General features: G+C 38.1%; 1 protein-coding gene across 4 annotated transcripts in view; it reads right to left on the minus strand.

Annotated features, from left to right (window-relative positions):
- PPP3CC (protein phosphatase 3 catalytic subunit gamma) overlaps window positions 1–25,989 on the minus strand; it is a 99,568-nt gene that overhangs the window by 40,415 nt on the left and 33,164 nt on the right. For all 4 annotated transcript variants that reach the window (XM_026519030.4, XM_044391149.3, XM_057310218.1 and 1 more), the window contains exons 2-4: window positions 22,734–22,931; window positions 22,272–22,396; window positions 2,801–2,912 (exon numbers count right to left, since the gene is read on the minus strand). In XM_026519030.4, coding sequence (XP_026374815.1) covers window positions 2,801–2,912; window positions 22,272–22,396; window positions 22,734–22,931 — 435 coding nt within the window. The remainder of the gene's footprint in view (window positions 1–2,800; window positions 2,913–22,271; window positions 22,397–22,733; window positions 22,932–25,989) is intronic.

Below are 25,989 nucleotides of genomic sequence, written 5' to 3' on the forward strand. Positions count from 1 at the left end.
GAGAGGTACATTTGAGCTGCCTGGAAGAAAGCAAACATCGAAATACTGTGAACTGCCTATGGGGCCACGTGGCAAGGAACAGCAAGCAATCTATGGAAGCTGAGGGCAGTCCCTTACCCAACAGGTAGCAGGAAAACAATGAACATTAACCCTACGATCACAAGGGCTGCCAATAACTGGTAGGCTTAGAAAAGACCCCAAGCTCCAGATGAGAACTGCAGCCTTGGTGACACCTGGATTTCAGCTCAGGGACAACCTGAGCAGAGAATTGAGCCACACTCTGCCTGGACTTCTGACCTATAATAACTGTGAGATAATAAATGTATTGTTTCAAACAGCTAAATTTGTGGCGATCTGTTATATGGCATTAAAAAATGTATATAATCTGCATGAAAACTCCTAGAAGCCAAAATGCTGGGTCAAAAATTTTTACAGACATTCCAAAATTGCTCTTCAGATACCTTATACCAGTTTAAACACTCCCCAACAGATCTGATTTTTTTTTTTATTTTCCTGGGTGTTACCTACTTAGAATAAACAGTTTATTCTAAGTCCCAAGGGCTGCAATGATCTGTATCTTGCCCACTTGTAGCTGACTGTTCTGTTAGAAGAATTTTTTTAAGTGGTCATACTCTAAAATTTTTTGTAATGAGAACCACCTTTTCTTTCAGGATCTACCAAGAGAAAGACTGTTATTACAAATGCCAACTCCAGTGTAGGAAGCTACAATAACAAGAGTTACTACGAGCATATGGAACACTATCAAGTTGTAATCTACCTATAAGTAAAGGAATTGTGGGGAGAAGGACTGGATAAACTCTTGAGCCTCGGAAAACAAATTTAAAAATTGTTTTTTTCAACTCTGAATATTCTTTTGGGAATAAAACTTTAAATATTTTATGATATATTCTTCCAAGATAATAAGCTAAAGAGAAATCTGAATAGGACACAAAGTAAAACCCATCATCAAACCATCAATTACACACCATTAAAGCATTTATATATATTCAGTATTATTTGGGGAAAGAGGTAGATTTTAGAACCAGACAATACCCAAGAACTTATTTATTTACTTATTTTTTAAAGATTTTATTTATTTATTTGATAGACAGCAGGACAGAGAATGAGAGAAGGCACAAGTATAGGAAGCAGCAGAGGGAGAAGGAGAAGCAGGCTCCCCACTGAGCAGAAGAGCCCGAGGCAGACCCCGGGATCATGACCTGAGCCAAAAGCAGATGCTTAACCGACTGAGCCACCCAGGTGCCCCACCAGTACCCTAGAATTTAGTTCAACTTCCTTATTTTATAAAGAATATGCAAGCATTTTAGAAATCAAAAATGTTAAAATTTTTGGGTTTTATTTCACTATTTTCCTTTCACTTTATTTAAAAATACAAAAATTCCTTAAAGTATGAATTGATACATAATCTTTTTAGAGGGCTAGAGTATGTATCCAAAGTCTTTAAAATAAATGTTCATGCCCTTTGCCTTCTGAGAATCTGTGCCAAACTACAAATCCTAGATGATCATTCATTCAACAAATTAATTCAACCAATATTTTTAAGCATCTCCTATGAGTTATTAGATACTGTTTTGGAAAAACAATAGTGGATGAAACATATCCCTGCTGTCATGGAATTTAAATTATGGTAGGAGAGAAAAATAATAAACAAATGTATTTTTAAAATATAAATTTTATATAAAAATATATAAAAGTTTCAGGTGTTGATATACTAGTTTTTATAAATACTATTTAAAAAAAATCAGGGTATGAGAGTAAAATGATGAGATATTTAATTCAGAAAAAGCAACCAGGGAAGGAAGTCTCTCAGATGACATGAATGAAGTAAGGATGTAGATCTTATGAACAGATAGCTATCTAGGAAACACTCAGTGCAAATGCCCTGGGGTAAGTTCTCTCAAACAAGCCCAATACATTATCAACACACTGAATGTTAGGTAAGAGCCAATTGTGAGTACCTAGATTCTGGTCAAAGAAATCTGTGAGGTTTGTTTGTTTTTCCAACAGCTAGCAACATTCTGACTTTCAAAAATTCTACCTTTAAAAATAAGCCTTTTTACTATTACAGTATTATTTATAGTTAGAAACAACAGAAATGTCATACAATTATTACTAAATTGGCTACATGATAGTGCATTCATAAGATGGGATACTTTAAAAATATTAAAATAACACTTTTAAATCATGTTCAAAAATATTTAATGGTACAGAAAAATTTTATTACATAAAGTGAAAAGAGCAATTTATTAAGCAGTGCATATAACAGCCCAATTTTATTTTGAAAACATGTACAGATACATATGCATTTGAACTATTTCATAATAGGCTTTTATATGTACAGAAAAGAAGACTACCTCTCAAATAGTGGGGTAGTAGTTATTATTTTTAAGTGGTGTGACTATGGACAACTTTTGTCTTCTTTGGACTTTTCTATGTTTTCCAAATACCCCAAATGTATTACTTTAATATACACTGGGGGAAACCACAAAAGTTATTTTCAAAATAAACATCGTAAAAGGCAGAATCTTGGTTCTTACCAGAAAATGAACAACAGGAAGAAGCATTTGAGTTCCATTAGTTTCTTTTCTGTATATGTTTGATTCATTTTGGGACTGACAACAGGGTAACTAAAAAAGTTATGGAAGTACCTGGCTGGCTCAGTCCGTAGAGTATGTGACTCTTGATCTCAGAGCTGTGAGTTCAAGCCCCACGTTAGGGGTAGAGTTTACTTTAAAAAAAAAAAAAAAAAAAAAAGTTCTGGAAAAGTGATTATACTTACATTCCTGTTTGAAGGTGAAGTATTCTGTAAGATGCCTGCATTCATGATTTCCTCGAAGCAGAAACACTGTTTTGGGATGATTAATCTTTAAACTCCATAAAAACAGCACACACTGTAAGACAAATATAAGGATAAATTTTTATATGTGACCATGATAACACATAAAGACAATTTATAGGAATTCAAATGACTTGCTATAATGGCATATCCCCCACTGCTATTCCCAAATTGAAACATGAAACCTTCCAGCTTTTGAATGTGACATGCTGCTGCCCTAGAATGTGACAGACAGTAAGCTTCATACATACGTCTCCTTAATTTCTATTCCTGTGTTTTATCCAAATATCTAGAACTCTGTGACAAAGCCACCCACATATACACATACACACCCCTTGGTCCTAAAATCTGTACTTTATTTAATTAAGAAACACCAGAGACATTTCCGCTAAAATAAGGAACGAGGCAAGGATATCCACTATTTCTGCTACTATTCAACACTGTGCCAGAAGTATTAGCTAACTGAATTAGACAAGAGAGATTAATTAGAGGTTTAAGAATGGGTAAAGAAAAAAATAAAACAACTCTATCTGAAGATGATATAATGATAGTATACCTGAAAAACCCTAGAAAAAAAACAATGACAAAACTAACTCAAATAATAAAAGAATTCAGTAATATGGCAGGATATAAAATTAATATATAAAATCAATAGCCTTCATATACACAAATAATAAATAAGACACATGGTAGAGAAAATTCCATTTACAATAGCAGCAAAGAAGATTAAGCATATAAGAATAAATTTAGTAAGAAATGTGCAGAATTAATATCAAGAAAACTTTAAAACACTCCTGAGAGACACAAAAGTAGTCAAGAACAAATGGAAAAACACTCCTTGTTGTTCTTGGATAGAAATGATTCAGCATTAGTTCTTCCTAATTTATAAAATCATTGCAATTCCAATAAAAATACCAACAAGCTATTTTATGGAGTTAGACAAGCTGATACTAAAATTTCTATGGAAAAATAAACATGCAAGAACAGCCAGGAAACCGCCAAGAAAAAAACACTGAAGAAAGAGAACTATATGGGGAGGCGGGAACTAGCCCTACTAGGCATTAAAAAGTACTATAAAGCTTCTATAATTAAAACAGTGGTACTGGCACATATATAGATATATGTGGAATAAAATATATATCAGTGGAATATATCAGTGGAATAAAATAATCCAAAGATTAATTCAAGTACATACAGAATTTTGGTATATAATAAAGGTAGCATCCTAAATCACTAGGAGTAACGATGGACTTCCTTTTTTTTTTTTGTTAAGACTATTTATTTATTTGAAAGAGTGCACACATGCACACAAGCAGGGGAAGGGGTAGAGGGACAAGCAGACTCCCCGTTGAGCAGGGAGCCCAATGTGGAGCTCCACACGGGGCTTGATCCCACAATCCCATGACCCTGATATCATGACCAAAGCTGAAGTCAGATTGCTTAACTGACTGAACCACTGGATGCCCCTAATGATGGACTGCTTAATAAATGTCTCTAGGACAACTGGTGTCATTTCAAAAAAATTAGATCCATAACTCACATAAGACATAATAAATGACAAATGAACAAGAGAGCTAACTGTATCAAAATGAAACCATGTAAGTTCTATAAGAAAAAAATAGTGAGGGGTGCCTAGGTGGCTCAGTTGGTTAAGTGCATCTGCCCTCAACTCAGATCATGATCTCCAGGTCCTGGGACTGAGCTCTGCATCGGGCTTCCTGATCAGCAGGGAGTCTGCTTCTCTCTCTCTCTCTCTCTCTCTCTCTCTGTCCCTCCCCACCACTCATTCTCTCTCTCTCCCTCAAATAAATAAAATCTTAAAAAATAAATAAATAAAAGAGAAAGTGGTAAGTTCTTTATCCTTAGTGTAGGGAAAAACTTTATCTTAACTAATGACAAAAAAAATCCAAGGGCAAAAAAAAAAAAAAAAAGAGGGGCACCTGGGTGTCTCAGTCGGTTCAGCATTTGCCTTTGGTTCAGTTCATGATTTCAGGGTCCGGGAATCGAGCCCCAAGTTGGGCTCCCTGCTCAGTGGGGAGTCTGCTCCCCACTGTCCCTCTCCCTCTGCCCCTCCTTCCGCTTGTGCTCTCTCTCCCTCAAATAAATAAATCTTTTTTTAAAAAAGATGGATCAATTTGACTATATACAAATAAAAATAACTTGTACAGTAAAAAAATTTGGCAAAAACTGATAAATTAACTTTTGACCTACCCTTAAGATACATCTCCAAAAATAAGAAAATACACATGCACAAAGTTGCAGTATTGCCTGTAATAGCAAAATTTTGGAAACAACCTACATGACCATACATAGGATAGAAGGCTGAGCAAATTATGACACACTCACACAATAAAGTACTATGAAGCTATGGAAAAAAAAAAAAAAAACCAGAGAGAAAGTCTCTATAAACTGATCTGGAACAATTTCTAATATATACTGTAAAGTGAAAAAAGCAAAGTAATAAAGAAGGGATACAAGAAATACACATGTATTTACTCCTTTGTGCAGAAGAAATGCAGGAAAGATAAATCAGAAACTAAAGTTGTACAATGGGCACAAAGCAAAGGGGTGGAAAGAAGGGGGCACTGGGAACAGTTTGAGAGGGTTGAGGAAGGAGCAATACTTCTCAAAGGATAACCATCTGGATAGCTTTGACTTCTAGAACAACAGCAGTGTTTTACATATGCCCCCCCCAAATAAATAATAAATCAACCAGCATGTGAAAGAAACCCCAAATAGAATACAAACAGTAACAAATCTAACTGTATTATAAATAGATAACAAAGCAACAAAAAAGGATATGGGAAAAAAAGAACTAACCCAAGTAACTTTGGAAAACAGCATTTTGACTGCACACTACAAGGCTAAAGACATAGAGAAACGTACACAAACACTGTATCTCTAGTTAGTAAATCTGTTTTCACCGTATCAATTGGCTGTTATGTACCTATTCTATGGGTATCCTAGGATTGAACAGACAAGTGACTATATTGTAGACAATGGGAGTGGGAAAGGAGGAAGACTAGACTGAATCTTGTGATGCTGGACTGGAATCAAAACTTATTCTTTTTAGGGTATATACAGATAGATATAGAAACAATTAAAAATGTGGGTATATGTGCAGGTTAGTATGCTTATATATATTTCCTAGCTCCTGCTGAGAGGGCGGAGGACCTCAGAATCACTATGTGTATTGATTTTGGGACTATAAATAAATTTTAGCAGTAAGGCATATATGCAAATATAGAATCTGCAAATAATGATTGATCATATATACTAATCATGAAACATACATATCTCACACAGTCTCAAAATACAAACAACAGGGGCGCCTGGGTGGCACAATGGTTAAGCGTCTGCCTTCGGCTCAGGGCGTGATCCCAGCGTTCTGGGATCGAGCCCCACATCAGGCTCCTCTGCTGTGAGCCTGCTTCTTCCTCTCCCACTCCCCCTGCTTGTGTTCCCTCTCTCGCTGGCTGTCTCTATCCTGTCGAATAAATAAATAAAATCTTAAAAAAAAAAAAATACAAGCAACAATTAACAGTACTATAGTAAGAATCAGATAATCAATAACTGTAGTTGGCAATTTTGACACACTCGAAAGTAACTCCTAGTTCAAGCAGACAAAAATAATGAAAGTTACAGGGAACAGAGAATGCATTATTTTCAAGTATATACAAGATGGCCATAAAGGGGCGCCTGGCTGGCTCAGTTGGTAGAACATGCAACTCTTGATCTTACTAGGGTTGTGAGTTCAAGCCCCATGTTGGGTATAGAGATTACATCAAAAAAAAAAGTAGTCACAAAAATCTACCAGGTATCTCATCATAAATGGAGTCTCAAAAAATTCCGAAGAATAAACATTATTCAGGTTATGTTCTCTAATTAAATTACATTAATTAGAATCAGTAACAAAATACTAACTACAAAAAAAAAAAAAATCCTGCATGACTGGAAACAAAAAACATACTACTTTATTGTCCTAGGGTTAAAGAGAATTCTTAAAATATAAAATACAAAATGATAATAAAAACCATACATATCAAAATCTGCAGGACCCAGATAAAGCAGCACTTAAAGGGCAATACGCACTGATAAGTACATTTATTTTTTAAAAACAGATATGGAAATATGCTTGTAAAAGCTTAATCTATATCTTAAAGGTCATACAAGAAACTCCTAACAGTGATTGTAAGAGTGGAATGTGAGGTGATGCTCAATTTCATTAGTAATTGGAGAAATACTAATTGAAACAATAACATACTATTTTAGGCCCATCATTTTGGTAAATATTAGAAAATGAGATAAAACCAAATTCTGGAGAGAGGGCTGTAAGGAAATATGAACTCTTAGGTGCTACAGGCAGGCATATAGATTGGTACGGCTATTCTGAAGAAGAACCTGTGATTGTCAGTTCAAGTATGAAGGTATATACCCTTTTCCCTGGCAATTCCACTCTTGTTCATAAACCACAGAGAAACTAAAACATGAGAACATCAGTGGATTTATGTAAGAATATTTATCACAGGGGCGCCTGGATGGCTTGGTCGTTAAGCGTCTGCCTTCGGCTCAGGGCGTGATCCCAGAGTCCTGGGATCGAGCCCCGCATCAGGCTCCTCTGCTGGGGGCCTGCTTCTTCCTCTCCCACTCCCCCTGCTTGTGTTCCCTCTCTTGCTGGCTGTCTCTCTCTCTGTCAAATAAATAAAATAAAGTCTTTAAAAAAAAAAGAATATTCATCACAGCAACATTCACTGCAGAAAGAAATTGCAGGCAACCTTGGTGTTCAACATTGAGAATAACAAACTAAAATGCCATAGATGTATACTATGGAATACTATACAGCAGGCAGAAAGCAATGACCGAGAGAGAGCAACCTAGATGGATCTTAAAAACACCATGATAAGTGAAAACATCCAAATCAACAGAAACAAAGCTACAGCAGCGGTTCTCAGTATGGTCACATTCATCTCAAGTGTGATACACTGGCATCACATGGCAACTTGCTAGAAACAGAGATTTTCAGACCCTATCTCAGATCTAGTGAATCAGAAATTCTGGGGTAGGGCCCAGCAATCTGTTTTTAAGCAACTGCTCCAGAAAATTATGATGCATGCTAAAGTTTGAGGACCACTGAGTAGCACCATAATACTTATATAAAATTTAAAATACTTTATCCATCAAACCTTATATATTAAAAAATTAATGTAATGTATTATATGTATTCTGAGATATATACTAAACATAACAGAAACACATATAATGGCAAGAGGGAGAAAAAAATAGAGTTCACAGATAAGAAGAAAAAACAGAGAGGGACTTTGCAATGACTAGTATAAATGTGTCATGACCTGAAGAGCTTGATTAATTCAACTGAGATTTTTCCCACCTCCCAAAAAAGAAAGACTTTAAAATTCTATATCCAGGTGCTTCTCAATAAGCCTAATCTAAGTCACCAACATTTCTTGCCCATGCTTACTGGATTAGATTCCTAACTGGCCTCCCTGTACCCACTCTTAGGCTTCCATTCAGTTTACCACAACGGCCAGAGTAACTGTTTTGTTTTAGAGAGGGAGGGGGAGGGGCAGAGGGAGAGAGAGAATCTTAAGCAGGCTCCAAGTCCCACAGAACCCTGACACGGGCTCAGCTCCATCTCACAACTATGAGATCATGACCTGAGCCGAAATCAAGAGTCAGATGCATAACCAACTGAGCCGCCCAGGTGCCCACAGAGTGTTTTAAAATGTGAATAAATGTGAATATGTCACTCCCTAGCTCAAAACAATCTCCAATGGCTTCCTACGTTCAGAATAAAACCCAAACTCCTTACTATGGTTTGCAAAGCCTGACATCATCTAACCCCTGCCTATCTCTCTGATATATCGCCTACAACTTCCCCTTACTCATTTTTCTGTCTAGCCAAACTGGCCTTGTTATTATTCGTGGACTGCATTAGGCTTGCTCCAACCTCAGAGCTTTTATACTCGATATGTCCTCTGCTGAAATGTACTCAGCCCTCCCTCACCCCCCACCACGGAGGCATGGCTCATTCCCTCAGGTCATTCAAGTTTCTATTCACAGGTTACCTCCTCCTCAAATAGGCATTCCCTAATCTCCATCTAAATTAGCTATCCTTGACGCTCTTTTAGCTCCTTACCCAGATGTGATTTTCATAGGCATAAACAAATACACGATGCTGTCCTTTTCAACAGAAAACACAACACAGGACTTGGCTTTGCTTGTTCATCTCCATCCCCAGAATTTAACAGTGTTTCTTAACAGAAGTACTACTGACAATTTGAAAAGCATGATTCTTTGTTGTTTAGGAGTTTCCTGCATATTGGATGATGTATGTTTCCCTGGACCCAGCTCATTAACTACCAGGAGGACCTCTCAAGTATTGTGACAAACTATTCATTTATGTCTTTGTACATAATTATGTGTACATCTGCAGTATTTCTCAAAAATGGAACTGTTGGATCAAAATATATGTACATTTCGAGACAGACACTGCAAAACAAACATGAAACTTAAGTATGCAGACACATATAAACACACTTGGATCACTTTTTTCTTTCTTTCTTTTTTGTTAACTTTTGTTTTTGACGTATCAACTTGCACAGAATCCAAAGAAAAAGTACATTAAATTCTAATGTAAATTCTACATTAAATTTATGAAGTAAGTCAGGCTGAGAAAAACAAATACCATATGATTTTACTTACGTGTGGAATCCAACACAAAGCAAATAAATAAGCAAACATACAAAAAGCAGAATCAGACCTATAAATACAGAGAACAAACTGATTGTTGCCAGAGGGGAGGTGGGTGGGAGGAATGACAAAATGGGTGAAAGGGAGTAGAAGGTATAGGCTTCTAGTTGTGGAATGAATAAGTCACAGAAATAAGCGATACCACGTAGGGAGCAGTCAATGGTATTGTAATAGCATTGTCTGGTAGCTACACTTGTGGTGGGCATAGCATAACTTATAAACTTCCTGAATCACGATGTTGTACACCTGAAACTAATATAACATTGTGTTAACTATACTTAAAAAAAAGACATTAAATTCATATGTAAACTTAGAAAGCACTTTCTCTTTTTTTCTATTACATTTCCCAGCCAAGAGCATGATCTATCTTTTGATTTATCTAGGTCTTTGTTTCTGACTCCTGAAAAGACCAACTCACCTTTTAGAAGTAATGAAATATATAAAAGCACAATTCATATCCATACTACGGGGTAATTAGGTTGATACACTTCTTGGCCTCTAATCTCAAGTTTTATTTCCTTATATTATCAGGATGCAATTACACAATTACCTTGTACAATTCAGTTACAGGCTCATGATTATCAGATCTGTTCAGACATTCAAAAATCACTTCTTTATTTCCGTGTGAACAGAATTTGTACTCCACTTCAACAATCCTTTCTGTATATCAAAAATTATTCATTAGTTGTCAACGTGTCAACAACTGATCTGATAACATTTACATTACCTAGACATCTGAAAACATTTTCTCTTTGGTGATGCCTGTACATTTAGTGTAACATAGCCTATGCTGAAAATACTCCCTTTAATCCTTTCTCTTATTGTAAAATCAATCAAAAGAAACTAAAATTTAGCTTCCCCTACCTCAGAGCAAGTAGTTTATAATACATACAAAAGAAGAAGGAACAAAGCTCAGGAAGAAGTGCAACTTTACTATTGCATTTTATCAGGGACATTCGGATGAGTCCCTAGTGTACTAATCAAAACCCACATTGTTTCAGGAAAGACGAATTCTTCCTCTGGGCATGAAAAGAATCATCATGCCTTGATTTTCTCATAGAGGCTCAAGGAAAGAGAAATTATTAAGTATAGAAAGAAAATAAAGTGAAATATGGTTCTGTAAAAACAGTCAGGCAATATGTATCAAAAGTCTTTAAACTATTCATATTCTTTCATTCACTTCTTTTACTTATAAGAATCTGACCTAAGGAAATATCAGAAATGCTATTAAAAATGTATTCAAAAAGATATTAACTGCAGCAATATGCAGAATGGAAATAAACAGAAAACGACCACTTGCGGTGTAAGTGATAAATATCAAATTAACTATTGCTTAAGCCCTAAAGACATTTAAGTATCTTATGAAGAAACAAGAAGTCTGGAGGTAAGATGTCCAGGTGTAGTGTACCAGCTCAGTATTCTCACCAAGAAACCATGTCCTCTCTCCCTCTTTGATCATAGCAGGTCTGCTTTTCATCCTTAGCGCCTCCTCATGGTCACAAAATGGCTGCTACAGTACACACACCCACATGTGAAATGACATAGTGAAACAGGGGCTCAAAAACTTTCACCTTGCAAGAGTCTTTTCATCTGGAAACAAAGTGTTCCAAAGTGCCTGTGTGTGTGTGGGCACATTCACACCAAAAAACACCCAGCAGAGTTCCCATTACATAAAACTGGGCAAAGCAGAATCCCATGTTTACCCTACGCCAATCACTGAAGACGGAATGAATTTACATGACTAGCTCAGACCGATGAGAATTCATTTCCTGAGGCTGGGTTAAGGGCCTCCTTTCCTGAAATCAAAGGTTCTCTCTGAACCCCCAATCTCATTTATCTCAACAAAATAGGGATTTTGATGGTGAGGAAGAAGGAGAGAAGAGATGGACAACAAGCAATACCTGCTACAAAGCTAATTATCCAACAGCAGGAGAATAGTGAAATTATGGTATTTTTACCATTAACCACACTTCTGGAGAAATTTTAGTAACAGAGAAAAATGCTTTCAATACAATGCTGAGTGGGGAAAAGAAGACTACAAAAAGGAAATGTACAAAATGATTTCAATTTTCTTAAAAAAAAATATATATATATATATATATATAAATGTAAAAGAAGAAAAAAGAATGCAAGAAAATACAAGATGTTGGGGCGCCTGACTGGCTCAGTCAATGGAGCATGCAACTCTTGGTCTCGGGGTTGTGAGTTCGAGCCCCACATTGGGTGTAAAGATTACTTAAAAAAAAAAAAGAAAATAAAAAATGTTAACACTGATTATATATGACTTAAAAAGTTTTTGTTTTCTTAGATTCTACATTTCCTAATTTTTCTACAAAAATGAACTATTTACAACAACAAAATGTAATAAGGGCTCTATTACCTATTTTTATCCATTTGACAAAAACATCATATTCATGCTTATCAAGGACACTGATACAAAAATTGCTCAAGTATATACTTGTACTATGTTGGACTAAGCTGTTGCCTACAGAAGTTTATAACCTTAGTAGTTTATAAGTAAGTAACTTCCAACTAACACTACATATACCTGATGTTTAGTTTAAAATTTGTATAAAATAGCACAGTCACTTAATTTTTAAAAATTTTTTTAAAGATTTTATTTATTTATTTGACAGAGACAGCAGGAGAGGGAACACAAGCAAGGCGAGAGGGAGAAGCAGGCTTCCCGCCAAGCAGGAGCCCGATGCGGGGCTTGATCCCAGCACCCTGGGATCATGACCTGAGCTGAAGGCAGACGCTTAATGGCTGAGCCACCCGGGCGTCCCTGGCATTGTCACCTTAAAGTTGTGATCCATTTATCTCTTAAGCTATTCCAGAAAAACCCTTTAAGTTAGTCAAACATAAAATAACAAGATAAAGCCATATACAAAATATGATTTATTAACATCCATTCATCCAACAAATACTGATTTTGAGTGTCTCCTATGTGTCAGGCACTATGTTAGGTCCTAATATGAAGAATACCGCAGAAAATTAAGCCAACACTTTTGTACTATACTGAAATATCTGTTCATGAGTGCATCTTTTTTTTTTTTTTAAAGATTTTATTTATTTATTTGACAGAGATAGAGACAGCCAGCGAGAGAGGGAACACAAGCAGGGGGAGTGGGAGAGGAAGAAGCAGGCTCATAGCGGAGGAGCCTGATGTGGGGCTCGATCCTGTAACGCTGGGATCACGCCCTGAGCCGAAGGCAGACGCCGAACCGCTGTGCCACCCAGGCGCCCCTGTGAGTGCATCTTTTCTAATAGACTGTCAGTTTCTATAGAAAGCACAAATCTTCTTTTAAAGATTTATTTATTATTTATTTTAGAGAGAGAGTGGGTGTGCACAGGGCGGTACAGGGAGTAGAGGGCCAGAGGGAGAGACAGAATCCCAAACAGACTTCCCACTGAGCACGGAGTCATCCCATGACCCTGAGACCATGACCTGAGCAGAAATCAAGAGTTGGACACTTGGGGAGTTAAGATGGTGGAGGAGTAGGAGACACCGTTTTCAGCCGGTCCCCCGAGTCGAGCTGGATAGGTACCAGACCAGCCTAAACAACCACGGAACCAGCCTGAGACGCAGGAAGACGCATCTGGATCTCTACAAATGAACATCTCCAGCGCTGAGTATTGAGGTACGAAGCGGGGAGCCATGAAACTGTGCACAGATATCGGAAGATAAACGGAAGGGGGAGGGAGCCGCCGCGTTCGGGTGCCGGGAAGCGGTAGCCACTTGCACAGGAGAGCGGGCGGGGCTTGCGGACGGCACCCGCAAAACAGCAGACTGAGACCGTGAGCCGGGTGCGCGCGCCACCAGGCATCTCACGGAACACCGGAATCCCGGTGCGCTCACTGGATCCAGACTGAGACCGGGAGATCCGGGAGCGCGCGCGGGGCGGCTGGCGGCTGGCGGCGTTAGAAACACAAAGGACAGAGACGCGCCGGCCCTGGAGGTGAGGGCAGGGACGCCGGGTGTGGGGTGCACATCCCGGGACGCTGCAGGGTTGAGCAGCACCAACAGAAACAGAGTTAAAGTGGCCATAACATTAGTAGAGAACGGGCCGCAATCCTTCTGTTCCGTGACAGAGGCTGAAATTTGGCCGCTGCTGCTCTGACTCTCAGAAGAGGCACAGCAAACCGCCACGGAAAGCCGCCAGAGAACAAAAGCCTGGAAACACCGGCTCAGGGAGTGCCCATCCCCATCCCCCCTCGCAGGGGATGCCGAGACTCTACCCAAACAGGGCTGCCTGAGTATCGGCGCGGCAGGCCCCTCCCCCAGAAGGCAGGCTGAAAAATCAAGAAGCCCACAACCCGGGGCCTGGGTCGCACAGTCATTGAGCACCTGCCTTCGGCTTAGGGCGTGATCCCGGCGTTCCGGAAAGGAGTCCCTCATCGGGCTCCTCCGCTGGGAGCCTGCTTCTTCCTCTCCCACTCCCCTGCTTCTGTTCCCTCTCTCGCTGGTTGGCTGCCACATAAATAAATAAATAAAATCTTTAAAGAAGAAGCCCACATCCCTAAGATCCCTATAAAACAAGGGGCACGGCCTGGGACCCAGTCAATAATTTGGGCTCTGGAAACCCCGCAACCTCTCTTCATCAGAATGACAAGAAGGAGAAGCCCCCCCCAGCAATGAAAAGACAGTGAGTCAGTGGCCTCTGCCACAGAAATAATGGGTATGGATGTAACCAAATTATCAGAAATGGAATTCAGAGTAACGATGGTCAAAATGATGAGTAGAATTGAAAAAACTATTAACGAAAAGGTTACTGAGAATATAGAATCCCTAAGGACAGAAATGAGAGCGAATCTGACAGAAATTAAAAATTCTATGAGCCAAATGCAGGCAAAACTAGAGGCTCTGACGGCCAGGGTCGCAGAAGCAGAGGAACGGGTTAGTGAATTGGATGATGGGTTAATAGAGGAAAAAATGAAAATAGAAGATGGTCTTAAAAAAATCCACGCCCACGAATGTAGGTTACGGGAGATTACTGACTCAATGAAACAATCCAATGTTAGAATCATCGGCATCCCCGAGGGGGTGGAGAAAAATAGAGGTCTAGAAGAGATATTTGAACAAATTGTAGCTGAAAACTTCCCTAATCTAGCAAGGGAAACAAACATTCGTGTCCAAGAGGCAGAGAGGACCCCTCCCAAGCTCAACCACAACAAACCTACGCCACGTCACGTCATAGTGCAATTCGCAAATATTAGATGCAAGGATACAGTATTGAAAGCGGCCAGGGCAAAGAAATTTCTCACGTACCAAGGCAAAAGCTTCAGAATTATGTCAGACCTGTCTACACAGACCTGGAATGAGAGAAAGGGTTGGGGGAGCATATTTAAAGCTCTTTCAGAGAAAAACATGCAGTCAAGGATCCTTTATCCAGCAAGGCTGTCATTCAGAATTGATGGAGAAATAAAGACATTTCAGAATCGCCAGTCACTAACCAATTTTGTAACCACGAAACCAGCCCTACAGGAGATATTACGGGGGGTTCTATAAAAGTAAAAAGGCCCCAAGAGTGATACAGAACAGAAAGTCACAGCCAATACAAACAAAGACTTTACTGGCAACATGGCAACATTAAAATCATATCTCTCAGTAATCAGTCTTAATGTAAATGGTTTGAACCATCCCATAAAACGCCACAGGGCTGCAGATTGGATAAAAAGAAATGACCCATCCATTTGCTGTCTACAAGAGACTCATTTCGAACCCAAAGATGCATTCAGACTGAGAGTAAGGGGATGGAGTACCATCTTTCATGCAAATGGACCTCAAAAGAAAGCTGGGGTAGCAATTCTCATATCAGATAAATTGGATTTTAAACTACAGACTATAGTTAGAGACGCAGAAGGGCACTATATTATTCTTAAGGGAAGTATTCAACAAGTGGATATGACAATTATAAATATATATGCCCCCAACAGGGGAGCAGCAAGATACACAAGCCAACTCTTAACCAGAATAAAGAGACATATAGATAAAAATACATTAATAGTAGGGGACCTCAACACTCCACTATCAGAAATAGACAGAACACCCTGGCAAAAACCAAGCAAAGAATCAAAGGCTTTGAATGCCATACTCAACGAGTTGGACCTCATAGATATATATAGAACACTACACCCCAGAAACAAAGAATACTCATTCTATTCTAATGCCCATGGAACATTCTCAAGAATAGACCATGTTCTGGGACACAAAACAGGTCTCAGCCGATACCAAAAGATTGAAATTATCCCCTGCATATTCTCAGACCACAACGCTCTGAAATTGGAACTCAACCACAAGGAAAAATTTGGAAGAAACTCAAACACTTGGAGACTAAGAACCATCCTGCTCAGGAATGACTCGATAAACCAGGAAATCAAAAATCAAATTAAACAATTTATGGAGACCAATGAGAATGAAAATACAACAGTCCAAAACCTATGGGATACTGCAAAGGCAGTCCTAAGGGGGAAATACATAGCCATCCAAGCCTCACTCAAAAGAATAAAAAATCTAAAATGCAGTTTTTATATTCTCACCTCAAGAAGCTGGAACAGCAACAGAGGGACAGGCCTAATCCACGCACGAGGAAGCAGTTGACCAAAATTAGAGCTGAAATCAATCAGGCAGAAACCAGAAGTACAGTAGAGCAGATCAACAGGACTAGAAGCTGGTTCTTTGAGAGAATCAATAAAATTGACAGACCACTGGCAAGACTTATCCAAAAGAAAAGAGAAAGGACCCAAATTATTAAAATTATGAATGAAAAAGGAGAGGTCACGACGAGCACCATTGAAATTGGAAGGATTATTAGAAATTTTTATCAACAGCTATATGCCAATAAACTAAGCAATCTGGAAGAGATGGAATCCTTCCTGGAAACCTATAAACTACCAAGATTGAAACCGGAAGAAATTGATTCCTTAAACAGGCCAATTAATTATGAAGAAATTGAGTCAGTGATAAACAACCTTCCAAATAACAAAACTCCAGGCCCGGACGGTTTTCCTGGGGAATTCTACCAAACATTCAAAGAAGAAATAATACCTATTCTCCTAAAGCTATTTCAAAAAATAGAAACAGAAGGAAAGCTACCAAACTCATTCTATGAGGCCAATATTACCTTGATCCCCAAACCAGGCAAAGACCCCATCAAAAAGGAGAATTACAGACCGATTTCCCTAATGAATATGGACGCCAAAATCCTCAACAAGATACTTGCTAATAGAATCCAACAGTACATTAAAAGGATTATCCATCACGATCAAGTGGGATTCATACCTGGGATGCAAGCGTGGTTCAATATTCGCAAATCAATCAGCGTGATACATCATATCAACAAGAAAAGACTCAGGAACCATATGATCCTCTCAATCGATGCCGAAAAAGCATTTGACAAAATACAGCATCCTTTCCTGATTAAAACCCTTCAGAGTGTAGGAATAGAAGGTACATTTCTCAATCTCATAAAAGCCATCTATGAAAAGCCTACTGCAAATATTATTCTCAATGGGGAAAAGCTGGAAGCCTTTCCCTTAAGATCAGGAACTCGACAAGGATGCCCACTCTCGCCACTATTATTCAACATAGTACTAGAAGTCCTTGCAACAGCAATCAGACGACAAAAAGGGATCAAAGGTATTCAAATTGGCAAAGAAGAAGTCAAAATGTCTCTCTTTGCAGATGACATGATACTCTATATGGAAAACCCAAAAGAAGCCACTCCCAAACTATTAGAAGTTATAGAGCAATTCAGTAACGTGGCAGGATACAAAATAAATGCTCAGAAATCAGTTGCATTTTTTTTTTTTTTTTAGATTTTTTTATTTATTTATGTGACAGAGAGACAGCCAGCGAGAGAGGGAACACAAGCAGGGGAGTGGGAGAGGAAGAAGCAGGCTCCCAGCGGAGGAGCCTGATGTGGGACTCGATCCCGGAACACCAGGATCACGCCCTGAGCCGAAGGCAGACGCTTAAAGACTGCGCCACCCAGGCGCCCCATCAGTTGCATTTCTATACACGAATAACGAGACCAAAGAAAGAGAAATTAGGGAATCCATCCCATTTACAATAGCACCAAAAACCATACGTCACCTTGGAATTAACTTAACCAGAGACGTAGAGGACCTATATTCTAGAAACTATAAATCACTCTTGAAAGACATTGAGGAAGACATAAAAAGATGGAAAGATATTCCATGCTCATGGGTCGGAAGAATTAACATAGTTAAAATGTCCATGCTACCCAGAGCAATCTACACTTTCAATGCTATCCCGATCAAAATACCAAGGACATTTTTCAAAGAACTGGAACAAACAGTCCTTAAATTTGTATGGAACCAGAAAAGGCCCCGAATCTCCAAGGAACTGTTGAAAAGGAAAAACAAAGCTGGGGGCATCACAATGCCGGATTTCGAGCTGTACTACAAAGCTGTGATCACAAAGACAGCATGGTACTGGCACAAAAACAGACACATAGACCAATGGAACAGAATAGAGAGCCCAGAAATGGACCCTCAGCTCTTTGGGCAACTAATATTTGATAAAGCAGGAAAAAACATCCGGTGGGAAAAAGACAGTCTCTTCAATAAATGGTGCTGGGAAAATTGGACAGCTACATGCAAAAGAATGAAACTTGACCACTCTCTCACACCATACACAAAAATAAACTCCAAAAGGATGAAAGACCTTGATGTGAGACAGGAATCCATCAAAATTCTAGAGGAGAACATAGGCAACAACCTCTACGACATCGGCCAAAGCAACCTTTTTCATGACACATCCCCAAAGGCAAGAGAAACAAAAGATAAAATGAATGTATGGGACTTCATCAAGATTAAAAGTTTCTGCACATCCAAGGAAACAGTCAGAAAAACTAAGAGGCAGCCCACGGAATGGGAGAATATATTTGCAAATGACACTACAGATAAAGGACTGGTATCCAAGATCTACAAAGAACTTCTCAAACTCAATACACGAGAAACAAATAAACAAATCCAAAAATGGGCAGAAGATATGAACAGACACTTTTCCAATGAAGACATACAAATGGCTAACAGACACATGAAAAAATGTTCAAAATCATTAGCCATCAAGGAAATTCAAATCAAAACCACACTGAGATACCACCTTACGCCAGTTAGAATGGCAAAAATAGACAAGGCAAGAAACAACAATTGTTGGAGAGGATGTGGAGAAAGGGGATCCCTCCTACATTGTTGGTGGGAATGCAAGTTGGTACAGCCACTCTGGAAAACAGTGTGGAGGTCCCTTAAAAAGTTAAAAATTGAGCTACCCTATGATCCAGCCATTGCACTACTGGGTATTTACCCCAAAGATACAGACGTAGTGAAGAGAAGGGCCATATGCACCCCAATGTTCATAGCAGCATTGTCCACAATAGCTAAATTGCGGAAGGAGCCGAGATGCCCTTCAACAGATGACTGGATTAAGAAGTTGTGGTCCATATATACAATGGAATATTACTCAGCTATCAGAAAGAACGAGTTCTCAACATTTGCTACAACATGGACGGCACTGGAGGAGATAATGCTAAGTGAAATAAGTCAAGCAGAGAAAGACAACTATCATATGATTTCTCTCATCTATGGAACATAAGAACTAGGATGATCGGTAGGGGAAGAAAGGGATAAAGAAAGGGGGGGTAATCAGAAGGGGGAATGAAACATGAGAGACTATGGACTATGAGAAACAAACTGAGGACTTCAGAGGGGAGGGGGGTGGGGGAATGGGATAGACCGGTGATGGGTAGTAAGGAGGGCACGTATTGCATGGTGCACTGGGTGTTATACACAACTAATGAATCATCGAGCCTTACATCGGAAACCGGGGATATACTGTATGGTGACTAACATAATATAATAAAAAATCATTAAAAAAAAAAAAAAAAGAGTTGGACACTTAACTGAGCCACCCAGGCACCCTGAAAGCATGAATCTTAAAAAGAAAACAAACAAAAAATAGAAAGCATGAATCTTATCCATTATTTTATCCTCAGAGCCTGCCATAAAGTTGGCAATCAGGAAACATTTGTCAATGAATGAGGAAAAAATACACAACAGAAAATATTCTGAATATAGTGTGTGTGTAAAAAAATCATTACGGATTTTTTCAATGTGTGCTTTACTAAATATACTGATGCACTGAAACTATCTGTAAATGTGTAAGTTAACAATCTGAAGATGATATGGCACAATATTATCTTTTTAACAAATTGTTTCACTAAATATAATGACAAATTAAAAATTCCATAAGTTTTGTATTCTCTTCAGCCTCTAAAACATCTTCATGCTAACAAATACACAAAGAAGTAAACATTCAATGTGTCTTTCAAACATCCAGTCTTTTGACTGTCTATTGAAATATGATGTAAATAGGAATTAGGAAGCTTTTCTTTCTTAGGCTATGTTTGCTTCCCTCTTTATTTATTGAACTATAGTTGATATATAATATTAGTTTCTGGTGTACAACGTAGTGATTCAACAACCCTATACAATATGCAATGCTCACCACAATAAGTATAGTTATCACCTGTCACCCTACAAAGTTATTACAGTATTATTGACTATATTTTCTGTGATGTATATTTCATCCCTGTGACTTATTTATAACTGGAATTCTGTACCTCTTAATCCCCTCTACCTACTTTCCCCAAGTCCCTACATCCCGCCCCCTCTGGCAACCACCGGTTTGTTCTCTGTGTTTACAAGTCCACTTATGTTTCGTTTGTTCATTTGTTTTGTTCTGTAGATTCCACATATGAGTAAAATCATACCATATTTCTCTTTGCCTTATTTCACTTAGCATAATATCCTCTAGGTCCATCCATGTTGTTGTAAATGGCCACATTTCATTCTCTTTTATGTCAGAGTAATACTCTATGTATACAGACCACATCTTCTTTAACTATTCATCTACTGATGGACACTTAGGTTACTTGGAACACAGAAACATTTCAATGATACAGAATGCAGGTTATCACCTCCACCCGTCCCAGGTACCTACTTAGAGACCCTGGAAATTTACTGAGCCGCAGGGAAACATGATTATTTTCTTAGCTTCTACCACTAATTTTTGTCCTCATAGATGACACTAAATTAATCTGAGGCACTGGCAGGTAACCCTGAATTTTTCTGATTCATGACTTTAGACCACCCATCTAACTGAAGAGGACAATCTATTTCCCTTGTATATTTTTCTGGCAGCTTTAGAACAACTGCTGCTGCTTTGAATAAGCACAAGGTAGGATAGCTGACTTGAATCTAGGCGTGATGCTGCACAAACAATAACCCTTTAACCACCAGAAACACACTAAGTACAGTGAGACTATCACACTATGAGGAAGAAGCAGAACTAAAGACTACAAGAACAGCAAGCAGACTCAATTTCTCATCTCATGCTTATTCTGGGCACATTATACATGTAATTACCTGCACTATTCAAAAGTTACTTCTCTTTTATTTGCCAAGCACATATAGCTGAATCAATGGACATTAAATATGAACGTGCTTTGGTTCCACTGTTCTCAAGTCTCTGCAATAGGTTCTAAAATAGTTTTATCTTTTATACACAATAGCTTATACTTTAATTCTTTTTTTTAAGAGTCTATTTATTTATTTATTTATTTGAGAGAGAGAGAGAGAGAAAGAGAGAGAGAGAGCAGGGGGAAGAGCAAAGGGAGAAGGAGAGAGAGAATCCCAAGCGGCTCCATACCCAGTACGGAGCATGACATGGGGCTCGACCTCACAACCCTGAGATCATGACCCAAGCCGATATCAAGAGCTGGACATTTAACCAATGGAGCCACCCAGGTGCCCGTACTTTGTTTTAATTCTTTTTTTTTTTTTTTTAAGATTTTACTTATTTATTTTGATAGAGAGAAAGGCAGCGAGAGAGGGAACACAAGCAGGGGGAGTGGGAGAGGGAGAAGCAGGCCTCCCGCTGAGCAGGGAGCCTGATGCGGGGCTCGATCCCAGAACACTGGGATCATGACCCTAGCCGAAGGCGGATGCCCAACAACTGAGCCACCCAGGCGCCCCTGTTTTAATTCTCATCATTTTTTCTCATCATTCAATTTTCAAAATATATTTAAGTAAACTGTGAGTTTCCATTAACTTCATTAACTTTAATCATTTTTCCTTTCATGAACATTTATTAACTGCTTACTCTGTGCAATAATATAAAACATTATTCCTACAGTAAGCTAAGTGCTTGCTTATTTAGCATTGGAAGTTAATCTAAAAGTAAATCGTAGCCCAGCAGCTTATGGTTTTATAATTAAGATCTTCTAATTCAAATCCTATTTAGGGTGAATAGCAATTTATGTCATTTATACACAGCTTATACACTAAGTTCAAGAGGAAAGGTTCTTAAGCATTTAACTTATTTGCAAAGCTGGGTTAATACAGCTTTCTATATGTCTACTACATATAGAAGCTACAAGAAGGAACAGATCCTTCTTATATAAACGAAAACATTTCTCTAATACTTAAATGCTGAAAGTAACAAAGTTTACAAATTCTGCCAATGTTCTCATTTTAATTTCTTCTACTGAAGAACGGAAAGCAAATTTCTAAAAAAAAAAAGACAATATGATCGTTCCAATGTATCCAGTTTAATTTTTACCTCTATACTGAAATAGCCTCTGTCCACATAGTCACCCAGAAAGAGGTAGCGTGTGTTACTAGGTGATCCTCCAACTTCAAACAACTTCATCAGGTCAAAAAACTGTCCATGAATGTCACCACACACTAGGGAAAAAAGGACACAAGATGAAGTGAAAAATTATGTCTTACAAGAGAAAGGGCAGTACACCAACAAGATCACAGTTTAACTTTTAACTTAAATCACATTAGCTTTTGACTGGAATGTTCTATAATTGTGGTCAATCTATCAATACTGAATAGCCCTCCTGGAAATATTAGGTAATTTAAGTTGCATTTCTTCAATGAACAACAAACATACTGAACAATCCCTAAGACTATCTCATGATTCCTAGAAAAATTATCACATATCTTAGTTGGTTATTTGTAATCATTTTTCAAATTAGCTCAAATGTAAGTGCCACCGTGCAATTACTTCACATACCTGTGATTGGAGCATCTACTTCTATCATGGTCTTCTCTTGTCTCAGGATGGCAGCCCCATCATTGATTATCTTTAAGGCTACTTCCTCTTCCAGTCGCCCTTCTTTCACCAAATGGTTTTTCAAAACATCAATTTTAGGTTTCCCATTCTCAAACACTTCCTTCAAAGTAAGCCGTTGGGTTGGAGGAAAGGGAACAGCTAAAAAGAGAGAAAAAGTAATTTAAAATACTTAAACATATAGAGAACCGTGAACCCATTTCTTTCATGTAACAAATTAAACCTAATACATCACTATGATTTCACATCTGCAGCACCAGAACTATGTGGGGAAAGAAATCTAAGATACTATATGTTATAGATGATAGATTCTAATTTTTAAAAAGGCCACAGTTAAAGTTATTTAAAAGATGTATATGTGTGTCTGTATCTATGAATTATAATGTTTTACATATAAACATGAAAGACTTAAAGCTGATTCAGAAAATAAACTAAAAGACCAGGGACTAGATGATATGAGTATCTTTTATCTATAGAAAAGGTGTTAAAAATGAAACTGTAGTTAAAATGAAGGGAAAGAAATCACAACACTAAAGGGCATTTATTTTTCCATGGAGCTGACATAATGGAACCATGTTTTAGAAGTCTGACTTCAGCTCCTGATCATGGGAATCATAGTTGTATACTTTATTATTAAAAGGTAGTTGCTTAAAACACTACTGATAACAAGCACATTACGAACTGAATGAAGCTGTTCCTGAGAATTACTTGCTACAGCATGAACTTGAAGAGAACAGATAAGGAAGGTCTAGTTGTGTTTTCTAATCTGGAAATGCTAAAAACTAACTTCAGTTTATGCTTGATATAAAGTTCATGTAATATGGTGAACTAGCAACTTTAACAGAAAAAAATTTCTGACCTTTTAAAATGGGTCATCATCTCATTTACTTACTTTATAATGTACTCAATTTTAGATTATCTATGCTCTAACATCCACAAGCCTATAAATTATACATTTAAAAGAAGGGTTCATTTTAATTTGTGATTTATGCCAGGTGGTTCTACTTCTAGCTTTATGGAAGTGTTATTAAGTACCAAGGTGAGGGGCTCCTGGCTGGCTGGCTCAGAGAAGTGAGTGACTCTTGATCTTGGGGCTGTGAGTTCAAGCCCCATGTTGAGATTATTTAAATAAATAAATAAACTTTAAAAAAGGGGGGAGCACCTGGGTAGCTCAGTTGGTTAAGCATCTAACTCTTGATTTCGGCTCAGGTCATGAACTAGGGTTTTGAGATCTTGTCCCATGTTGGGCTCTGAGCTGGGTGTGGAGCCTGCTTGGGGTTCTCACTCTCCCTCTGCCCCTCCTACCCCCCCAGCTTGCACACACATGTGTGCACCCTCACTCTTACTCTCTCTCAAAGAAAAGAAAAGAAAAGAAAAGAAAAGAAAAGAAAAGAAAAAGAAAAAAGAACCAAGCTGAAATCTACAGGCACTATAAAAATTTTATACTTAAAAATCCTGTAAGTTCACCATGCTCTTAGCTACATCTTGACTCATTTGGGCTGTTCAAAGCTTACTGAAAAAATTATAGTACCTATTCAACCAGCAAATATTATCTTGAAATAGGGAACCATATATATCCCAGTTCATGTAGGACAGTCCCAGATTTCCACTGCTCTCCTAGCATAACTGTTAATAGAGCCCCTTTTCACTCTCAAAAGTATTCCAATTTGAAGGATAAATTAATTTGTGTTATTCGGATGGGATACATTATTTTAGTAAAATAATCTACTTCTAAAATAAAACAAAATAAGATATGATGATGAATCTTTATTCATCTGGTGAGTCTCTAAAACAGAGTGATTGTAACGTAACGTAATGCTAAGATGGTTGGTGTTTAACAACAATAAAAATCCTTTATAGTTTAGAGATTCTTACTGAAATATTTTCAGATGAAATTATATACTATTTGGGATATGCTTCAAAATAATGGGAGGTAGGGAATAAGCAGCAGTACAGAAGAAAAAAAGACCGGTAGTGAGTTACTAACTGTTGAAGCTGAGTGATCTTCCCTTGAACATCTCTCTACTGTTATAATGTTCTCTCTACTGTTGTAATATGTTTGAAATACTTATTTTTTTCAAAAGTGGAAAAACTGGAGCGCCTGGGTGGCTCAGGCGGTTAAGCGTCTGCCTTGGGCTCAGGTCATGATCCCTGGGTCCCAGGATCAAGCCCCACATCGGGCTCCCTGCTCATCAGGGAGCCTGCTTCTCCCTCTCCTCCCAGCTCAGTGCTCTCTCTCACTATCTCTTTCTCTCCCTCAAATAAATAAAAAGTGGAAAAATTACTCAAACTGAACAGTATAAGTATTAGAAAAATTTTCTTTAGAGAAATTTATTTTTTTTATTTTTTTATTTTTTTAAAGATTTTATTTATTTATGTGACAGAGAGACAGCCAGCGAGAGAGGGAACACAGCAGGGGAGTGGGAGAGGAAGAAGCAGGCTCCCAGCGGAGGAGCCTGATGTGGGACTCGATCCCGGAACGCCGGGATCACGCCCTGAGTTGAAGGCAGACGCTTTAACGACTGCGCTACCCAGGCGCCCCTAGAGAAATTTAAATAAGGTTCAATCAAGAGCTACTTGTATGTGACTTCAGAGAACCCCAAGTCCTCTGAAATCTTGATCCAGAAAAATAAAGAAATGGAAGGTTCCACATTTAATCATTCCCCTTTTCATACTTAATTTACCTCTTTTTGGTTTTCAAACTCTTACTCTCAATTTCTGGCTAGTTAATCTGCCCTTCCCCATTTTGAAATGAACCCCATAGGAAGCCTGCTTGTTTTTAATCCCCACTTTGTAAATAAAAGAAATTGGCCAACAAACTAAAAACAAAATGAAATAATATAAAATCAAATATGTTGGAATTGACAAAAAAGGTATTATAATAGAGGTAGTACCAGAGACAAGAGATCCACAGATATTATTTGACTTCTAGTAGCAGTATTATTACTACTAATAAAAATAATTTTCCTGCAATACTCAGTTGTAATCAGGTAACAGCTTACAAAGCAGGAAAACCATTTTTTCTATATATCATATATGTTATGTAAGAAGAGGTGACAACAACCTAAGGAACTCTTGAGAAAGAAATTTAGAACGTTATTTTTTCTTTCTCTCAAATTCTTCAGTTGTAATTTACTTAAAACAAGTAAACAAATCACTTAGTTAAATGAAAACAAAAGCAAGGTTGAAATGGATCAAG

This window comes from Ursus arctos, unplaced genomic scaffold, assembly GCF_023065955.2.
Source record: "Ursus arctos isolate Adak ecotype North America unplaced genomic scaffold, UrsArc2.0 scaffold_11, whole genome shotgun sequence".
Taxonomy (NCBI): Eukaryota; Metazoa; Chordata; class Mammalia; order Carnivora; family Ursidae; genus Ursus; species Ursus arctos.